The sequence below is a fragment of the Gymnoscopelus microlampas genome, assembly GCF_963454915.1.
Source record: "Gymnoscopelus microlampas genome assembly, chromosome: 18".
Classification (NCBI taxonomy): Eukaryota; Metazoa; Chordata; class Actinopteri; order Myctophiformes; family Myctophidae; genus Gymnoscopelus; species Gymnoscopelus microlampas.
In genome coordinates, this window is record NC_139955.1 from 6,829,097 (window position 1) to 6,851,570 (window position 22,474).

The 22,474-nt window shown below is 43.1% G+C and overlaps 1 protein-coding gene across 6 annotated transcripts in view; it reads right to left on the bottom strand.

The window, feature by feature from the left end:
• Positions 1 to 22,474, bottom strand: part of gria3b (glutamate receptor, ionotropic, AMPA 3b) — a 183,467-nt gene that overhangs the window by 7,079 nt on the left and 153,914 nt on the right. For 4 of the 6 annotated variants that reach the window (XR_014602847.1, XM_084085965.1, XM_084085966.1 and 1 more), the window contains exons 13-14: positions 4,576 to 4,823; positions 3,584 to 3,698 (exon numbers count right to left, since the gene is read on the bottom strand). Coding sequence is in view for 5 of the 6 variants with exons in the window: in XM_084085965.1 (XP_083942091.1) it covers positions 3,584 to 3,698; positions 4,576 to 4,823 (363 nt within the window). In the remaining variant the exon portion in view is untranslated. Of the gene's footprint in view, positions 1 to 3,186; positions 3,699 to 4,575; positions 4,824 to 22,474 lie in introns of those variants that run through there. The other 2 variants (XM_084085968.1, XM_084085967.1) reach the window with 2 other exon arrangements.

Here is a 22,474-nt window from a genome sequence, read left to right on the forward strand (position 1 = left end):
TCGGGATACCAATTTAAATGGAGATAACTCTGACAGGATACAGCCTAGACAAGTGAAATTGGAAGTAATGACACAAAGGAAATTGGAACTGGAGAGCTATACAATTGAAGCTGATAACTTTCTCCTGATTGGATTAAATTGGCAACCCACCAGGAAAATGTATTTTCTGTTTAATAAAGAGCTGGAGATACAGGGAGACAACAAACACCCTATAGCAATGATTACTATGACAACATAGAGCTCTTCCATTTTAACAACAAAAATATCACTTACCTAAGTGGTCAGATGGATGGGCCACGTGCATTTTCAGAGCATGCTCACGTTAATCATCAATCAATCGATTGTGTTCCGGCTTGGGTCAATGGAACACATTTTAATATTATCGTTACAATCTTAAGAGTTTCGGCACTTATTTGGGAGCCCTCTTGCGATATCCTCATGGCCCGCCAGTGGGCCATGAGGATATCGCCATGAGGGCCATGGGCCATGAGGGTGGCCCACTGGTGGATTGGTTAGATTAGGGCAATGGTTCTCAAACAGTGGTCCTTGAGGGGGTTACAGGTGGTCCCCAGCTAAATGATGGAGTTGGTAACCAAATGGACCCTTTTTAGATCTTTAACTCTTGAGAGTGTAAAATGAAACCAAATGGACCCTTACGGGTCCACTTGGTTTCATTTCACGAGTTAAATTATTGTTAAAAAGCTGCATTACTTATAGAATTGTTATTTTGATCAACGTTTGCCTATGGTACCACATCAACACAGCATGGAATGGTGGACAAAATCGTATCCAACGATAACAAAACATTCTTAAGTTTTGGGTCTGTGAGTCTAAATCCCATCAAATGGTGGTCCACGGCTTAAAAGGCGAATAATATATATGTATTGATATGAAAAAGGTTGAAAACCACTGGATTCGGGTACATACCTGTGCACAACAAGAGACCGATGGCAGCACAAGAGAGGGACAGATGCTTTCATACTCCTCCCATACATACATACATACATACATACATACATACATACATACATACATACATACATACATACATACATACCCCTCAGTGTCCCAAGGAGGCTTTCTGAAGCACTGTGCTTAGACTGACAACAGTAATATCCAACATATGGCAATGTTAGCAATGCAAATATCGGACAAAACTAATTTCCATAGACCACCGTTTCTAAACGTTGGCTCTGGGGCCCACCGGGGGGGCCAGACGGACCCCTTATGGGTCTGTAACTCTGAGAGTGTCCATTTGTGGACCTGTGATGCCAAAGTTACAGACCCTCACAGGTCCAATTGATTCAATTTGTACACTCGAGAGTTAAATTAACACTGAGGATGTTACAGTGTAGATTGGGGTACCAGAGATAAAAAAAGGGGGTTCATGGCCTAATGTTGGGTCTTTAAGTCCTAATGGGGGTCCTTGAACTGAAAAAGGTTGAGATTCACTCAACTAAACACTACTGGTAGCCCAATTCTACACTGTAAAATGCTTATTTAACTAAAGAGTGTACACTTTCGGAGTTACAGACCTCGTACGGGTCCATTTGGACCGCTGGTGGTCCCCCGGACCAAAGGTTGAGAACCAGTGCCATACAGACCGACATATAGACCGGCGGGCCAACATAAGACTGGATTTATGAGCCCTGCAGCCATGATGCCGTGTTAAAACAATGACACAGCGGACACGGACATTGCATCACAGTCCAGCATTACTTCATGCCAAATCATCTTAAGCGCTGCCCACGCCGCGACACATGCGATATTCCCGCAGCGCCATTTGCAAGCTAATCTGTAATCAAGCCAATTAGCCGGGCTCAAATCAAAGCATGCGTCCCCGACAGCGCGCCGGGGGTCACTTGTCAACGGAATCTGACCTGAATGGTAAAGAATGTTACGCCGTTAGCTTGTACAATATGTCACTTGTTGCATAGTAGCGTGATGGGGGGAGTGAGGATTCACAATTGGGCACCATTATCTTCCATAATTGCATGTCATTGGACCACAGAGGTGCAGAGATGGTGAATTCTGATGATCGTTAAAGGACCATATATAGGCCATTACGCATGACTGCTAAAAAGCATTAAATGATAGTGAGAGAGAGAAAAAAAACAAACACACTTCATACAGTAGGCACAGGATATATAACGTACATCACCGTTTCTCAGCGTGTGTGGCCCAGGGACAACCAGGGGTCCAAATGGACACTTATGGGTCTGTAGAACACTCAGAATAATGAGATAACTCTGGGAGTGCACAAATGGACCCTTACGAGTCCATTTGGTTCCGTTTTACGTTCTCAGAGTTAAATAAACAGCGAGTATTACACAGTGTCCCAGAGATTAAGAAAACAAAGACATGGTATAAAATGGGGGTCCGTGGCCTAATGCATATTATCAACCTGGGTGGTCCTCGAAATGAAAAAGGGCTGAGAATAACCGATGTACGTAATATATGAACAAACATTTCAAACCTGACCAGAGTCAGCATGTCGTACCGTGTACGAGCCATCACCCCATCAGAGTTCAGAACTCCACTCTCTGTGTTAATTAGAATTCTCACGTTTGCCTGCAAATGCTTAGTCCCCTCAAGACTCCGCTGTTCGCCTCGCGTCCCTACGGGCCTCAGCTGAGCAGCCATTTTGAGACTTCGGTCATTTGGGAGTAAACCAGCATTCCTGGCTTTAGTTAAGAGCCCACACGGCTTCTCCACTGCCCTGCCACTGTCATGGATGCATGGATACTGGCAATAAGTCTATGATTAGTTAGTAACTTATTGCAAAAGCCATGACTTTTCATTGGCGCTGTTGTGATAAAACAGACTTCACCTTCTCCCGGGCAGGGGCTGGAAATGATTGCATCCATTTTGATGCCATGCTTTGTTTATAAATACATCGCCAAATATCAATTGAATTTGGCATGTTCGGTAGACGTCTTCATCCTAGCTAGACAAGGTCTGTGTCAAAAGGTTAGCTGCCCTACATATGCATAAGGCCGAACAAATTCAAATTCTCCCTTTCACAACTGCAGGGCAGCCTAGATCGCGCTACAATTTACCCTATCTCAACTTTACAATGGAACATTTACATCTGCGTCAAGCAAACTATCTCCATCTGTCGTAATTCTTAGTCGCATCAAATATACTGTATCAGTGGGGTTCTCAAAGTGAGGTCTAGGCCTAGGGAACCTTAGACCCTAACAAATCTGTAACTCTGCGAGTGTACAAATGGAACCAAACGAACCCGTTTGGTTCCATTTGTACGCTCTCAAGAGTTCTGGGGGTCATTGCAATTAAAATGTTTGAGAACCACTGCTGTATCAAATTGCTATGTTCCTGAATAGCCTGCCCTATATACATATTTCTGTTTGTCAAGAAAGTGTTCCTTAGTTTGATGTGAATTGTTAAATAGCCTGGCCAGGCCGTTGGTTATAATAGAATAACGGGCCGTAGGGCAGCGGACATTTGGTTTGGCTTTGGTTGGGCGGTTTTGGTTGGGTTGGTTTCGGTTGGGTCGTTGCAACAGCCTTGCCGATTACTCTGCACTATGGTACCCGATTGTGGTGACATCATCGAGGCTGACCTTGGAGTCACCTCCCCCGCTGCCGCACTCTCCCTTGTCGTACCACCATTTGTTTTTCAATTTGTCCAAGAGGCCTTGCTCATTCAGTTTTAAAACTGCCAGGTTAACAGCATTTCTTGAAACGATAAAACATAGCTTGTAAGTAAATGCACAGGTCCGTGAGAAATCTAATGCAATAGTAATAATGATAATCATGATAGCACTAATCATCAGAATGATAGAAAAAACGTCAGAATGGTAGAGAGACTACCACTAGTGCAGGGGGCTTAACACGAGGAATGCCATCTGTTAATCGGAATGGTTCTAGGAGAAGGACAAATTGTTTAAGAATTGAAGGAATATGGAGAGGTAAGAAAGGCTTCTACAGAAAAGGCAAAGACTGTGTTAAATCTTGGAAAAGGTGGCATGAAGGGTTACATTTGTTTAGAACTGACGTGTGCGGGATTGGGACACTCGTCATTGAGAAGAAAAGTAACAACAACAACAAACATCATGCAATTAACGTTCGTCACAAGTGACAGAGCGGCTCTAAAAGGCTAAATTGAAAAACCGCTGAACTGTTAAATTAAAAGTGACATCACAACAGTCAGGTAAAAGACGGCACACAGGACAGACGGAGAGAGCACAGGAGAGAGAAAAGCAACCATAAGAGAAAACAGGAAAAGTGGAATGATTGTTAGCTCTGGCAATATTATATGGATTTGACTTGACATATCACAAGTCAACAACTCTCTCTCGCTCACACACGCACACGCACACACACACACACACACACACACACACACACACACACACACACAAGATACATTAACATGAATAATCATGAAACAACCGTGGTATCCAAATGCATTAAAACAAAACAATAATACCGTTACCTACTGTGTCCACAACAAAAACAAGAGGAGGAAGAGAAGAGAATGACAACAGAAGGACATCAGGGTAGGTGGAGTACTATAACAACATAGTGGATATTGTTATATTATTCCACCCACCTTAATGCTGAGCCTTTGGGCGTTGCCACGCCGTAGCCCTTAGAGTCGAGGTTCCCTCCCACTTTCATGGTGTCGCAGGGTTTCCGCTGCTCGATGTACTCGTTCATCGTGGATTCGAGGAGGAAGGCGAACTTCCCCTTCGACTTTCGTACCCGGGCTACGCCATCGGGCGTGGTCTTAGCGAACACCGATGGTTCGGCGGATTTCATGTACGACCACATTTTCTCATACACTGCGATTTTGGATCGCTGTTCCGGGGGTGGGGGGGGGGGTGGGGTGGGAGAGAGAGAGAGAGAGGATAGGAGCAGTTTAGAAATCACAGCGCTAGAAACACCGGATGGATCTTGTGACGCGTTCTTGCACTGCGTGGTCATCTTGTGTTTCCATTAGGAACGCAGCTTTGAAGTATTCATAGACATCTAGGGAATGCGCTTACGGGATGTCTTCAAATACTTCAGGAGAACATTGCCGGTGGGCTCATAGCAACCACCCTAAGATCACAAAGTGCAAGACCTTCACAAGATCCATTTCTCAATCCATCTGCACAAAGCAGTGCTAGTAGTACCTGCAACGTTTTTGCCTTATGCGAACTACCTTCTTCTGTGGACCTGGCGTCGTGCTGCCATCTTTTGAACCTCATGTCCAACCTCATGTGCATACCTGCTGCTTATTATGCTACGTGTATTTACTGTACGTACTGTAGATATCTTTGATTATTTTTTTCTCTTTGCTCTCCCTCACCTTTATTTCTTTCTTTCCTGGAAAACATACAAAACGACCAAATTTCATCCACTGATTTGCACCTGTAAACCTGTGATGTGACAATGAATCTGATTCCCCAGGGATCCTGGAGGGGGTTCCAGGGGGTCCCCTGCAAAATTACTTAAATATAACATCAAAATCACTGTAACCCTGTATACATTGGATATTCGAAAATAGCCGATTTACAAGATCACAACGTGTTGCGGTGCGACACGTTGAGAGCTTTTGGATCTTTTTTTATTTCTATCTTGAACAAATTTGGGACATTTTTTTAAAAAAACATTTAAAAACACAAATTTTAGATAGGGTCAAAATGGCACAAAATATTTTCAAATGGCGGTCCAAATACATACAAATTTGGGGGGGGGGTCCTTGACATGAAGAGGTTTAAGAACCATTGGCATAAACATCCAACGCTATACAGCCCAAGGCTCACATTCACCGCAGGTGAGCGGAAGAATCAGACCTCACCCGCTCAGTAAGAGGGTTGAGCCGCTGCTGGGCATGCATAGCTAATCCTATGCAAATTGGACTAGGGCGGATAATTTGGCCTACAAACAACAAGCGATTTAGTGGGCTCGGCTGCAACTTTGAGGGATAATTATTTCCTAAAAAGGCAGTGGTGCAAAAAAAGGCTAAATGCTGCAAAACTGTGGATCTGAGCTAATGCAGGGGAACTGTGATAATCTTCACCTCACAAAGATGAACTGCAAAGACCTCATGGCTTGTTACCGAGTCGTGTGTGGAGCACATAACCAGTTAAAAAAATAACAAATAAGAACAAATAATAGGACAGAAAATCCATTGGTGACAAAGTATGTGTGGAAAGCCTCGGGAGCACATTGAACGACAGAAATATTACAGTAGCTTTTGAAATATGGTGGTGTCTGCTCCAGCCCAATTACTTCTAAATAGGATGATAAATAAGCATTGAAATTATGTTTACTTTCTAATGTCAGCATGCCAGTCAGTGATATCTTAAAAATATATATTTAATTAACCATTCAGCCTCAAAGCAACATGTGATAAAAACAGCGTAAAAAAGAAAAGAAAATCCAATTAAGGTTCCGTAATGATTGGCTTTATGAGGTTAATTGTTTACAAATTCACGGTACATCTCAAAATGATCACGATCACTGGAATGGGGGTCTGATGTGGGGAAAATCAATTTGTTTGCTCACGTTGCAATCTTGGCGACGTCGAGACGACTATAAATGTATAGTCGTCTGCGCTGACGCTCGTTTTACAAAATTATTATTACAACCATTTGCTTCAGCACTATGGTTGCATTTGGCCTTGATGGAATATCTCAAATGTATGGCTCAGGCAAGAAAGTGAACAAGAAAAAACATGGGCCATGCAGAGACAATGCAGCACACTGAGCGGAGTAATGCCTGATCACCGAAAATAGCCGATCTACAAGCTCTACAAGTGTTGTAGCGATGTGTAGCAAGGGTAGAAATATTAGGCCTTACATGTCAAATGTTCAAGCATGTTCATACGTGTATACTTTACCTTATTTCAGACCATTTTCCAAAGAATACATTTATTCTTTATTTTCTTACATTCTGGAAAAAATAGCCAATTTAACATTGATATGCCCACAACGTTGTGGTTACCACTATGCTGGTTACCAGTGCACGACACCGGAGCGCAACCAAGTATAAGACATGCTTAAAGATACACACATTAGTTGTTTCAGCAGAGCCTGCAAGTCAGTGGAATCTGGGTGAGCGCGGCGCTACAGTATCTATAATAGGCATCAATTAAATTATTCAACACCACTGGCTGTATTTTTGCATCCAGACATCTCACACTTAAAACAAAACCCAGGCTATCTGTACCCAGACCCGTTCCCAAGTCGTACTGTGTGTATTGCAGTACTTGTGTACTGTGTTGAACTGTAGTATTTCCGTACGGTGTGCACTGTAATTCCTCCAACAGTCTTGTCACTCCTTACTGGCTCACCTGTCAGTGAGGAGCCTCCACGGGGAGGACGTAGCCCCTCCGTCCTACTCCTCCCGTTCGACACTCCCCGCTGTCAGGCGGAACCAGAGGTACCGCGGTGGATTCAAACCCCTAGGCTCTGTGGTGGTGTAAAGTAACTACAGAAGTACATTTACTAAAGTGCTGTACTTACTGGAGTATTTCCAATTATCAGTACATCTCAGAGGCAAATATTGTACTTTTACTCCACTACATTTATTAAAAACTTTAGTTACTAGTTACTTTGCAGATATACATTATTACATTATAAAACATACATTAACCACTTTTGCCCCATTTTATACGTAGGCTATTTGAAAACAGCCAATCTACAAGCTCACAACGCGTCGCATCGCGACACGTTGTGAGCTTGTAGATCTGCTATTTTCAAACATTTTAGTACTTTTTTTTTTCTTCTAATTTTTATCCCTCGATTTTGTAACCCTTTTTTCACCCGGTGCCAATTTGCTAAGTGATCCTGGGCACTACACTCCCCTCACCAGCCTAGGGAGGCCAGGGCCGAGCTCATGCCTCCTTCAATGCATGAGAGCCAACTGACCTTCTTGTCACCTGACAGGGGGGAGTTTCCCTGGTTGGACGTAGCACGTGGAAGGAACACGTTATTCCAACCAGTTCCCTTCCCCTCCATCAGGCGCCCCGGCTGACCAGGGGGAGGCAGTATAGTGACCAGGTACTACATGTTTTTGTGAGGGTATTAACTACGCTAGGAGACACGGGGAGAACATGCAAACTCTACATTTTAGTACATTTAATTTTGATACTTTAAGTATATTTTAATGCCAATACTTGTGCACTTTTGCTCAAGTAACATTTTGAACACAGGCCTGCACCTGTAACAGAGTATTTTTATATTGTGCTACTTTTACTTAAGTAAAATATCTGAGTTCTTCTTCCACCACTGGACATGACCCTGCATATCTTGTAAACAGACAGACAAGGCGGACAGAAGGACAAAGAGCACGTGGATGCGTTATGAGTGCCAGACACAGTGACATTAATCTCCATGGCTTCTACATGTTCCGCGCCTCGCAACGCCAAATCACTGTCTCCAAATTGATAAACAATCCATTTGCAATCCGGCAAATCTTCCTGTGACACATCGGTGTTAATAAACAAAGACATTAACCTTGACATAACTGAGGCGCATTGTTGCCTTTATGTATTCCAATAATGTTTGTTTGGTGGCGTTCGTCACAGCGCATCAGGAGAGAGGGGTGAGGATGAGAGGAGACAGCTATATAACGCAAATTAAAAAGTCAAAATGATGAATGTCCCCTGCATAGATGAAGTAGTTGGGGGTTTGGTGGGGGTGGTGGGGGTGGTGGGGGTGCAGGGGGGGTGACCATTCTATTTCAATGCAAATACAACGCATCAGCGGTGGACAGTAGCCAAGTACATTTACTTGAGTACTGTAAATACAGCAAAAAAAAATGCAGTATTTATTTTTTCTTTTTTGCAAGCACATTACTACACTTCTAATTCTCATTCATTTCAAATAGAAATATTGTACTTTTCACTCCTCTTGGGACACAAACTTACCAAAATATATTAGGAATTAACCACTTAAGCCCTACTTCAAATTTAGTGAAAATAGCTGATTTATAAGCTCACAATACATCGCACCATGTTAACTTTTTTTGCGTGCAAAATGTTCTCAATTTCAATACAGCAATGCTTCAATATACATTTTGTACTTCAGTTTAACACTTGAGTATTTACTTGAGTATATACTTTGTCCACCAAAGGGGGGGGGGGGGGGTCAGCCCTCTTTGGACGTGTCTGTTTTTGTTGACGATCTTGCTAAGTGTGTTCCATTTGCATGTGTCGCACATCTTTTGAGGGGAGGACGCTAGGCTTGGAGGACAATTTCCCCAAAGAGACGGTGCCTCATCTGCAAAGGCAGCGGAAAAGGCAGACAGGCCAGGCAGGAGCGACCGCCGCAGCACGCCTCCTCAAATGAGCACAAAGGAATGGATTCGGGGGGCCATTGATTAGCGGCGACAGAGTGTGCTGCCTCAGTGCTTTATGAAGTCAATTCATCAATATCAGAGCAGGGATGAGATGAGAGCAACAACAAAAAAAAACCTAAATAAGCTGATTCCACTTGCGAGCTAAAGTCACCCGCAGAGACGCTTTACAAAGAGAGAGCGAGGGAGCACGCGGGGACGAAGGGAAAGGAAGATGGGTGGGAAGGCATCGGAAAGAAAACAAAACAGAGGGACATAATATGATGATATATGGCTGACACACAGACACACACACCCACACACACTGACAGCCACAAGAGAGAGAGAGAGAGAGAGAGAGAGAGAGAGAGAGAGAGAGAGAGAGAGAGAGAGAGAGAGAGAGAGTGTGTAACACATAGAAGTCACCTCTGGTCTGCTTCAACATGTAATCATTCTCATTCCGTTGGATGGCGGTCATTTAAAATTCAATTAGGGAACAGTGACTGTAGCGGTCCATTGTTGGCAACGAAATGGAAATCTGTTGAGCAATTATATATTACCACGAATCCATCTCCACACACGAGCCTCTTTTCCTTCAAAGTAGAATGGCCCTGTTCAGACGTGTGTTTCAATCTACGTGGCGCTTTGAGACGTGGCCATGTATTCATTATTGAAGTAAGAGAAAAGAAAACAGGACGCCAAGTTAAGAGACATGCAAGAGAGCTGTTTGGGAGATATGTGTAACTTCTTTTAAACTGTTAAGCCACGCTAAAACTATCTTTAAAGATTTTTTTGGGGGCTTTTTATGCCTTTGTTGATAGGACAGTAGGCTGACAAGAAATGGGGAGAGAGATGGGGAGTGACATGCAGCAAAGCCCGTCGGGTTCGGGAGTCGAACTCGCGACACGCTGTCAGGCTGGATTACCAGCCTAGGTGCCTAGATGGTTACGCCTACCGCACGGGCTATCAATTATTTCCGTAACGATTATTCTATTGATTACTTTTTCGATTCATTGAATAATCATTTTTGTCTCCGCCAGGAGACTATGTTTTCGTTCTCGTCCTTCCGTGTGTCCACCAAGCTAACATTGGTCAAGTTTCACGTGACAATATGTTGAAAGGGTGTGCTTTGATTGGCTAGCGAGACGCATGATGAAATAGAGTCCTATAAATAGGTGTGTCACTTCAAAAGATCATTTATATCTTTTGAAGTGAGGTACGACAGGATTAATCAGGAATCTCTATCTGGTTCTGTGTGAAAAAAAAGAAGAAAAAAAAAGAACATTATTATTATAATTATTATTATTATTATGTTTTTTCAAAAAGTCGTCATAAGTCGTTCTTGGTAGCCAGGGCGTTGTGGCGATGTCTCTTCATAAGTCGTTCTTGGCAGTGAGAGAGTTAACAAGCCCAACATAGGGATTGATTATTAATCAATTATTTTATTGAATTAACAAGTATTGATATTTTTTATAATCAATGAAATTGAGAGGGACAGCGCGTGTTCTCTGCCACGGTAGTTGCGGCAGCAGCAGCATAGTTAGGCAGCATAGTTTTACTGAGGTTAGGGCTAGGGTTAGGCATAGTGTTACTGAGGCTAGGGTTAGGCATAGTTTTACTGACTGACACTGGCAGCTGCCGGTCAGTGCTATGCCTAAACCTAACCTCAGTTAGGGTTAGGTTTAGGAGCAGCTTAAGACGCAACTGCCGCGGCAGAGTAAACAATCCACGTTCGATTTACAATCCAGTGCCGATTGTAAATCAATTAGTTCCGATTAAATGTTGCACCCCTACATAAGTGTTCTGCTTATAGCTAAACACCTATACACTTTATGGCAATCCTGACCTTTTGCCCCCCTCCCACAAGGGTTAGACAAGGGTTATATCACCTCTAAAAGTGTTCTTCCTGCTATCTGTCTGTGGTCCAGTAATAGTCTTTAAGGTGTGTTATTCCAGGTATGATGATCTAACATGAGGGATGGAGGGAACCAGGCAGTTATTCTTGTCCCCAGCGAGACAGGGTATAGACAAATATAGAGTGAGGGCACATGTAGTGGACTTGAAGAGAGATATTGTGTAATGCCATATATACTAGTATACCATTCAAGTTACTCAAGCAAGCCTGTTTTTCTCTGCAGTGTGAGGGTGAAATGGTTAATATAGGGAGAATAGTCTTTTATGTTTTATATTGCATGATGCAATGATTTGTATTTGAAGCAATACATTGTATTTTAGTCTGTTCCGTATTAGTTTTTGTCATATCTTGTTTTTATTGTTATATGTCAGGGACTGAGGATGAAAAGTAGCATTCTTGCTAATTCCTTTCATATTTACATGCCTAGTTCATTACTATACACAGTCTCTCTCAAATAAACAAATAAAAGTATGTAGTTTGACAGGAGAAAAGTAGAGAGAGAACTGACCGAAGGGGAGAAAAGAGCGAGAGAGCGTGAGTGGTGTGTGGGTGGGCGTTCGGGGTTGTTTTCAACGATCGCCGTTAAATCAATCTTTTGAAGCTTTCCCATCGGAGTCGAGTCCATTTTTAAAGCCCTTGTTTGTTTCCAAAAGTCACCAATGTGCTCATTAAAACGTCGGAGAGAGGACATGTGATTAAAGTCCAATGTCAGACAGATTGCCCTCTCCATTCTAAATAGCCACTTAATCTGTATTGATTCTATAGTTACGCTGCGTTTCCAGACCTCTGTCCATCGCTCGCTGAACTGCAACCCGTTTTTTTTATTTTATTCTCTTTCCTGTCTGGTATCTGTTTCGCATTACTGTCGGCTTCTTGTGTATATAAGTCATCCTCAAGCTCCCATCACTACCTATCAAACTACTTCCAACCTGAATTCCAGCTCCATTTTGTTTCTGGAGGCCACCAATTGTTTTGTCCATTTTGTCCATATTCCAGTGGATCCACCGTATCCTTAACCCATTGAGACCTGGAACGCATCTGTGTCACTTTAGATTTCTTTGGCTATTCAAAAATAGCAGATATACAAGCTCATAGCGCGGCACCGAGTGCCGCGCAATGAACTTGTAGATCTGCTATTTTTGAAAAATCTTGATTTTTTTTTTCTTTTCAAAAAACTGTTAGGATTTAGAAAACGTTTTTAAAGAGGCGGTGCCATGGTTTTGCACTTTTTCTGTTTTTCATGTGTCTATGAGGTTGATAGAACTTCATTAAGCCTAATTAAAACTATTTGGAGTTTCTACCTGGAGGCTGAAACCTTGAGGGTCAAACGTGCCAATAGAGAAACAGCGCTTTAGTGACATAGTAAAAACATACCCTCCCCCTCATTATCATAACACGACAGGTGTGGGCATGAGGAGGAGGAGGGACTAGGACAGGTGGGTGGTGCTAAGGTGGTGGAGGAGATGCTGAGGTGAGAACCAGGTACACTTTTTTGAAAAAAATCTTCCTCCTAGTATAACTATAATACCTGATGATTATGTTTTAGGGGGGGGGGGGGGGGGGAATCACTGAAAATCACGGCACCCCGTCTTTAACTCTTTCATTGCCAGACTTATTTCAGACTGTGTCGTCCCAGTGCCAGGAAAATGGTGCATTTTTCCTCCGTTTGATTTTTAACATTGAAGTGAATGGAGCAGCAATTTTTTGGATAGCGTTATCTCCTAGTTGCTTTGAGATTTAAAAAAAAAAAAAACAAGACCAAAAAAAAAAAAAATTATTAAAAAAAATAATAATAATAATCTTTTTAAATTTTTTTTTATTTTATTTTAAATAATTTCCGTTTTTCCGTCATTGGCCATGATAGCCATAGTACCATCGGACGGGAATTCCCGTTTTTGGCAGTCATAGAGTTAAGAATCGCCTCAGGTCTTAATGGGTTACAACAAGCTCTTGTTAATGCTTTTCATTGGATCAATAGCTATAAAAAACCACAGACACACGTAACCACTTTCACTTCAACAATAGCTATAATAGCCGATCTACAAGGCCAAAATGGCATTCATTAAAAAAGTTAAAATAGTTTAAATCGTCTGTCGGGTGGAAACCTCTATGCTCAAAACTGTTACTATTCAGGACTTAAATTCTAAAATAGCAAATGCAGCAGATCTACAAGCTCAAAAGCGTGCGGATCTGCTACATTTGATGCTTTTGTGTGGCGCTGTGTAGGGCGCTAATGTACGAGAAAACACGACAAGTTGAAAATATGGAGTTAAGAGTTTTTCTGCCCGACAGCAAGGAAATATGGAGATACAAGGTTTCTGCCTGGGAGCGACGACATGCAGAAATAAAGGCTGAGGCTCAGGCGGCACTCTTTGTCATTGAAGTGCCACAAGGCAGGTCCAGAATACCAAATGTGTTCTTTGAGGTGTTGAAGGTACTGTAGGAATCCAGTAGCCCACTCATCCTGTGCTCATCTGAAGTTTAACGACATCCATTGAGAACACCGCTTTCGCAGCGCGAGGCGTTGTGAGCTTGTAGATCGGCTATTTTCGGGTGATGTTCCCCTCAGAATAAGGATTCTAGGGTTCAAGTGGTTAATGTAAAAAAAAAGAATCCTATCACAAAAATATTTGGCGGCCCCCCCTGTAGTAACTCTGCGACCGGGGCCTGACTCGTAGTGTTTTGCCAATTATTTGGGGACCCACTTCCAATATCCTCAAGGCCCACCAGCCGGCCCCCCCAGCCCACAGGTTGAGAAACGCTGCGACAGAACTCATCCGGAATTTAACAAGACCCGTTGAGAACACTCTCCCTCTAGAGGTTAACTCCAGTCACCTGTCACGTCTATCTATCTATCTATCCTCCACTTTTGTCAGCTTTCTGCCTTCATGTAAATACGATCTAATCTTTGTTGTGGGAACCTCCTCTCTCGTCGGCAGCGAACCTGAAACACAAGCCGAGAGAATGAGCTCGGGGGACGAGCGTTCTACTGTACGCCGTCTGAGTGCAGAGCTCCTAACCTCAAAAGGGTTTCTTTTCCCTTCAAACAGCCCCTTGGGCAGTCCTTCACCGCGTAACCCTGCATCCCCCCAACCCCCCGACGCACGCAGGCGCTGCTCTGCATGAAAATAAATCTGCTGCTTATTATACGTCGTGTCCTATATCATGTAGAAACCTATGGTGTCTGCGGCACAAGAGCTGAGACGTGAAATTGATTTTCACGCTTAGTAAAATGCATCGGTGACAGCCTGCGCTCAAGATTGTCGTTTTCCATCTCTGACACACCTCGCAGTTCAGAACGAGGCAACAACGCTCCCCCCGTCCGGACTTTTAGATAACATTATGATCTATTTTTTGGAGACAAAACGCCGATGCGTGCCCGTTTCTCTGCACAATTATCATTCCTTTATGGTTGCGTGTGTTTAATGAGGTGCACGAAAGGACAGCGGCGCGGTCATCTTTGATGGTCTCGCCACAGTCTTTACACGTAATTAAACAGCCACATAAGCCCACTTTATCATCTCTGCCATTAATATGATCCAGCTTTTTCCTTTGACGTGCATTTCAAAACACGGCGCTAGCCCAGCCAGCCTGCGCCAAAACCTTGTGATGGAGCTAAGGCTCATCAAGGGCATAAACACGGCCTCGCTGGTTGAAAGTCATCATCTTCCTAATCGTCCAAAAACACAAACATTCAACCGACTGCGTGGACAGATACCGTGACAGGAATTAAGATGACGAAACGATGCGCGCCACCGTAGCCGCACACGACATGCTGTTACATGGAGGATAGCGCAAAGCTTAAAGGTCCACTCCACAAAAAAATATGCTATGTTGATATGTTTAACCATAAGCCATAAGCCTAACCTTGAAATTCCTGGTGTTTTTGCACACCTGCATATCTATAAAGCGTTAATATGGATTTTTATCACTAAAATCTGGCTTTCAGATTTCTACGTTCTGACAAAAAAAGAAGAAAAAAACTGCGAACGCCAATCATAGCCTCACTAAATGCAGCATTATGCAATGAGGAAGTATGCAAGGACACTGAGTGAAACAGAACAAGCGCTCCCCCCGCGAGTGACTGCCTTTTGCTTTTAGTTTATGTCACAGGGAAATTGGCATTTGTTGGGAAATTGGAAAGGTATGCTAGTTTTTAGGCCGCGGGGCTTGGGCGCGAGGCGGGGCTTTTCGAGACAGGGTTGTTTACGCGAGGAGGTGGAGGAGGAGGAGGCGCGAGGCGGGGCTTTGATGCGAGGCCGCGCGAGGAGGAGGAGGAGGCAGCACGAGGCGGGGCTTTGATGCAAGGCGGACCTGGCTTTTGTTGTTCCCCCCCACATAGCAACCAGGAAGCTACGCTAGGGGAACGCTGAACACGCGTTCTCACGCACACGTGAGAAGTGATAATAGTTATTGTCCATGACGGAGGCGCGCCGACTCAGCAGAGCTTGAGGCCGAGGAGGCGCGCCCGAACGCCGCCAGGCGCGAGTGCCCGCGCCGACCGGCCGATGGTCTGCTAGTCGAATCAGCGCCGTCCCAGTTTAATCTCATTTAATCCCACGGGGGAAATTATGATTTCAGCTTCACCCAGCAGAGTGTTTCTCAAGTGAGCTTACGGGAGAAGTGTCTTTCTCAGGGACACCTTGACACACTGCCGGGAATCGAACCCAGGGCCTTCTGCTTCCCAGGCGGCTCTCCACCCATTCAGCTAAAGCCTCCCTCTTCTCTTGGATCACCTATGGTTCTGGTGGATCAAACTTATGCATAATTCGTAGGATATGGAATACTAAATGAGGTGAATTTTGTGCAAATCTTTGAATATATAAAGCGAACATTTTTAACTCAAATCTTTGCATCTGAGGGTCCCTGGAACAAAATATTTTGAGATGGGGGTCCGCGGCCAAATACATAGAATTTTGGGGGTCCTTGACATGAAAAAGTTTGAGAACCACTGATATAGCAACATACGTTTTTCAGAAAACTGGATTTAGAAGACATTTGTAGAATCTGCCTCGGGTCTTAATGGGTTAAAGGGATAGTTCATCCCCAAAATGACTTTTTTTCTTTCGATTAGTCACCCCATGAAGACTTGAATTCATGGATATCTTTTCTAGTTTTTGTCGCATTCCTAAGCCAACATTTTGATGACCGGCAGCGGTCCCGGTAGGACACACAAAGAGTCTCCTTTGTTTCTCCTACCGGAACCGCTGCCCACCAACAAAAAGATATCCATGAATTCAAGTCTCCATGGGGTGACTCGATCGATAGAGGAAAAAAAAAAAAACTATCCCTTTAAAGTGCACTGTCTCAAGGTAAATCGACAGACGGCCAGTTAGCCAGGATAGAGCGGGGGGGGGGGGGGGGGCGGGGGGCTTCCCGACGTGAAAAAGGGAAGTCTGGGGATAGAGGAGCCAAGAGCGGGGTTGGCTTTGGAGTTGCCAAGTGCCTGGAGCCAAGCAGCCTTCCACTGGGCACAACCAAAGCCTGTCTCCCAGGCCAGCTGTCCTAGACAGTCAAGAGCTGCACAATCTGGGTTTTTTTTTGGGGGGGGGGGGGAGAAAGCTGTGGTCTCGTACATACATCCCAAACATCAACCGGATATCGTCGGTGTCGGGCAGAAACCTGGTCCCCCGTCCCCCCCCCCCCCGTAAATTAACCCATTAAGGCCTGAGTCAGATTCTTAAAAATATTTTCTAAATCCAAAAAACAACAGATTTTTGAAAAAAATATAAAATACATATTTTTTACGATTTTTCAAAAATAGCAGATCTACAAGCTCATAGCGCGGCACTCGGTGCCGCGCTATGAGCTTGTATATCTGCTATTTTTGAATAGCCAAAGAAATCTAAAGTGACACAGATGCGTTCCACGTCTTGATGCTCTACTTCGTTGTATAAGAGCGTTGTGCAAAAGTAGCCAAAGACAGCCGATCTGCGAGAACACAAATTGTGTCGCAACGCGGCACGATGTGGGCTGGTAGATCGGCTATTCAAAAAACGATTTGAAAGCAGTTCACCGTCTGTGGGGTTTTATAAATATTTAAACAGTGAAAAGTATCATTAGATCCATTGGAACACAGTTTCTTTCTTTTTTTTTTTTTTTACATTTCCTGAAAAGTAACAATTTTGGACGTACAAGGTTTCCACCCCGACAGCAACGGTATGGCGCAGGGACAGAGCCATGGTATAATCATGTCGCTCATGCGGTGATGAGGCAGAGATGAGTGAAGTTAATTCGGTTATTGGGTTGTTTAACCCTTGAAGACCGGTAAAGCATCTGTGTCATTTTAAGATTTCTTTGGCTATATAAAAATAGCAGATCTACAAGCTCGTAGCGCGGCACCGAGTGCCGCGCTACGAGCTTGTAGATCTGCTATTTTTTTTTTAAATTGTGAAAATGGGTGCAAATCTTTAGGTTGAATATATATATATACGTTTTTAAAGCGAAAGTTTTTAACTCAAATCTTTTTACAAATTCACTAAAAAATTAAAAACTCAAAATTTTACAAATGTCTTGTAAATCCTGACTTTTTTTTTTTAACTTATGTTGCTCATTATTATTATCAATGGTTTTAAAACCTTTTGTGTCAAGGACCCCCAAAATAATAGGTATTTGTCCACGGACCCCCTCCCATCTAAAAATATTTTGTTCCAGGGACACGATTTTTCTAAAAATAGCAGATCTACAAGCTCATAGCGCGGCGCTCGGTGCCGCGCTATGAGCTTGTAGATCTGCTATTTTTGAATAGCCAAAGAAACCTTGAAATGACACACATGCGTTTCCTTCCCGGCCTTAAAGGGTTAAAAGAAAAAATATGGTGGCTTATCCCTCCATGTTTACATGTCGTGTGTTTATTCACAAGTACAACCACATGTGTAACGCCATTAAAATCCATGTAAGTCTGCCTCCATCTGTATCCTTACTGGCTAGAAGTGGGGCGGGGGAAAAAAAAAAAAGACTTCACAAATGTATGACATTAATAAGCTCTGCTATGCTTGCCTTGGCACCTTTGTAAAAAATAAATAAATAATAATAATAATAAAAAAGCAGGTGAAATCATAAAATATTAAGGCGGGGAGTGTCGGGAATGATGACATATGTCTTGTTTGAAACATTTGCGCCTGATTTAAAATTTCCAGCTGGTTGATGCCGTATGGGTCTAATTAAGCCGGAACGTATTTCCTGAAAAACAGATCTGAAATAGAACTTCAGCTCCCATTAATCAGTGTTTTTTTTTCCTTCCCCCTGTCAGCCCTCTACAGTTTTAATTAAAAGTCCCTTGGAATAGCATTTCACACATGTCATTTCCTATCTGAACACTCATACCATATCTAGGACATCTCATTATTACCCAGAATGCAGTAGTGCGACTCCCTGACCACCTGTCAGAGTATTCCACAGACAAGTCCATTGGAAGACAGTACAACAATATTTTGTTTTTGTTTGCCCCCGTTATCGTTCAGTAACAGGGGTCTCCCCCATCTCTCCAGCTCAGAAAATACATTGTCAGGTCGGGATAGCATTTTCATCCAATCAGAAGAGAGATCTCATACAGGATACAGGATAAACAAGTGGAATAATAAACAAGTGATAAAATGAATAAATGTGCTGAAAATATTTTTCGGAATACCATTACATTGAAGCTGATAAATGTGTACTCTCTGCTGATTGGATAAAATTGGTGACCGACCGGAAAATGTATTTTCTGAGGCAATTCTTTAAAAAATTCTAAATCCTAACAGTTTTTTTTTTTTTTTTTTAAAGCAAGATTTTTCAAAAATAGCAGATCTACAAGCTCATAGCGCGGCACTCGGTGCCGCGCTATGAGCTTGTATATCTGCTATTTTTAAATAGCTAAAGAATTCTAAAATGACACAGATGCGTTCCAGGTCTCAATGGGCTAAGGAGCTGGAGAAACCTGCTCTGCCCTGTTACTAAACAAGCACTCTATAGAAGGGATCTTCGACGGGGGTCCGGGACCCCTTGGGGGTCCTCAGAAATACTGCAGGGGGACCGCCAAATCTTTGTGTGATACGGACTTTATTTTTTTGCATTTTTTTTTACATTAACCACTTCAACCCTAGCATCCCTATTCTGGGGGAATATTTGCCGAAAATAGCCGATCTACAAGCTTGTTCGGCGAAGTGGTTTGGTGCAGGGAAAAAAGAGCAGACCAAGTACAGAGCCAAAGGTCAAGTTTACAAAGTAATGAGGGTTTAAGTGGTGAAAACACACTTTTAACATGAATCCAACACGTAGCGGGGGTCCCTGCTTCATCTCTCTCTCTCAGCTAAGGGGTCCTTGGCCTGAAAAAAAGACCCCTGCTCTATAGCAATGATTACTAACACTTTCAAAAGAAGAATGCGTGTTTGTGAACTCTTGTTAGTGTACATTTCATGCGTCATGCTCGCTACGATACTTTAGCATCTCCATAATTATCATGAAGCCCTGCATCGTCTCGGAGCTTTCAGACTTGAAACTTCTGATCTCAAGGACTTTGAAATTCTACACAAACTGTGTTGCTGTCTAACAATACTGCAGACAGTAACTTGTCCTTCGTCTAGGGGAAAAAAAGAAAAAAATGTGGCTCTCATTTTGTTTTGTTTTGTTTTGTTGTTCTGAACAATTCAACCCAGGGGTAATGCAAATGAATAGTGGATTGTGCCAATAGGCTGCAGCTGTGAAGCACATGAATTGCCTCTCTCCCGCTGATGAGTAATGAGCGAGACAAAGATAAAAGACTGTCATATTGTGTTTCGTCATCACTGTCTCAATACGGTTTCATTAATTATTTTGCAAACTAGTTTGACTGCACTTCTTAACCACTCAAACCCTCTAGACATAGTAAACTGGACCTGCGTTGGCTAACTTGGTACCGTTTCCCCCCGCCATCCCTTCTACACCACGAACCGCCAAAAATAGCCAATCTACGAGCTTGTAGATTGGCTATTTTTGGCGGTATTGTTGGCTAATGTTCCCCCCCAGAATATGGACGCTGGGGTTCAAGTGGTTAAATACAAAAACTGGACCTGCCAAAACGACGATATCTCCAAATTCAACTCAAACATACAGCCATCAAAAACCTCTGTGATACCTTTGACAGCTCCTACATGAGATGAACAGATCAGCTCGTTTTTTTTTTTTTTCTTTTTCAACTAAGACGTTTGCACCTGGTCCAAAACACAGCTGCTCGGCCTCCTCTCACTTATACCATAGCCATATAACCCCAATTTTAGCTGCACTTCATTGGCTCCCTGCCAACTTTCAAATTGATTTTTTTTTTAAAGTGCTTCTATTTGTTTATGAATCTCTACACGGGGCTGGCCCCGATCAGAACTCTTGTACCCAATCAGAACACTGAGGTCTGCTGACAAGCTGCTCCTGGTAGTACCGGGGGAAAAAAAACAGGCTAATAAGCGGGGTTGACCGTGCCTTTGCCGCTGCAGCCCCCCAGGCTCTGGAATAGCCTGCCCCTCCCCATTAGAAGTGCTCAGTCTATCGAGGCTTTTGAATCTCTCTTTAAATGTGCTCTGTAAACAAAGATGTGATTTGATCGAGGCCATGGAGATTGAAATAATCGTGACATTGATCTGAAGTCAAATCGCCCAGCCCTCGTTAAAAGACGTGCATGTTTTGTTTTGCTTTGTTTTGTTTCATCTCCAGAGCAAGGGGGCGTGGGTGTTTGTAGAGAGACTTAATAACCGCTCGGCATTTGGTCAAATTATGATTTAATTGCGTGTCTCATCCCTCACGCCAACGGACATATTGCTCCGGTCCAATCTCGGGCGTCTTTAAAAAAAACAAACGCTTTGTTTGACCCACAGGCCGCTCTCTTCATCAGGACCAATTTGCCAGCCGCGGCCGGCGAGCTAATTATATTTTACGAGCTGACCCCTTTGAGTTTTGAGCGTGATGCGGGCGCTTTGATTAGGCTCCTGTTTTTATCACCTCTGAGACACTTTTTACGTTGTTATCAGACTTTCTTGCTGACAGGACCCCCGCAGCCTCCAAGGTTGCATACTGCAGCAACCGTGTGCATAAATTTCACATTCATGTCACAGGAGTTCAAGAAGTACTTCACTGGCAACATATATGCCTCATTTGTGCCTTGCTCTCTTACGGAGATCAGAATAATTGGTAAAAGAAAAGTACTGGTTCTCAACATTGGGTTCTGATGTCCTTTCCAGATTGGAATGGGACTGTATTCGTTTTTTTTCTGCAGTCTGAACAAGGCTAAGAATGTGATTCAAATCTGATTTGGAAAAAAATCTATTTATGTGTGTTTTCTTTGCTGTTGAAACTTGACCTGATGAAACCAATCTGATTCCAATATGGGTCCATTTGGTTCAGTTTGTACACTCTTAGATTTAAATTGATTTTACAGTGTAGATTGGGGTCCCAGATATAAAAAAAAAATGCATATTGCATATTAACCCATTAATTAAGACCTGAGGCTGATAAAAAAAAAAGATGTTCTAAATCCTAAGTTTTCTGAAAAAAACATATGTTGGTACAGTGGTGTGTTCAAAACCTTTTCATGTTAGGGACCCCCAAAATGATATGTATTGCCGCGGACCCCCATCTCAAAATATTTTGTTCCAGGGACCTCGAGAAGCAAAGATTTGAGTAAGAAATGTTCGCTTTGAAAAAAAAAAATACTGTATGCAAAGATTTGCACACATTTTCACGATTCTTCTACAAACTCTACAAGCTCATAGCGCGGCACTCGGTGCCGCGCTACGAGCTTGCAGATCTGCTGTTTTTGAATAGCCAAAGAAATCTTAAGTGACACAGATGCGTTCCAGGTCTTAATGGGTTAAACTGGAGGTCCTTCGAATAAAAAGAAAGTCGCGAATCACTGAATTAAAAGATACTGGAACCCCACCTCTACACTGCGAAACCCCTCAGTGTTTTAACTCTGAGAGAGTCAGAGTTGCAGACCCGTAACCCGTCAAGGACCCTTAAGGGTTCCCCCCCCCGACCACACATTGAGAACCACTGACATACCGCAGCACGGAACGCATTCACATTTCACCCGAGTTCAAGAAGTAATTCCATTGGCAAATTGCCTCATTTGATGCTTCACTCTCTTACGGACACCGGAATAATTGGGACTAAAGAGAAGAAGGTAGAGAATAGCTCTCCAGCGAGGAGGTTTTCTAGGGACATTACACAGGCTATATAGCTCGTTTTATCATCCAAGCAAAGGCCCCCGATGCTAATTGAGTTTGTGGAATTACGGAGCGACTAAGTTGAACGGGAGTCGGAG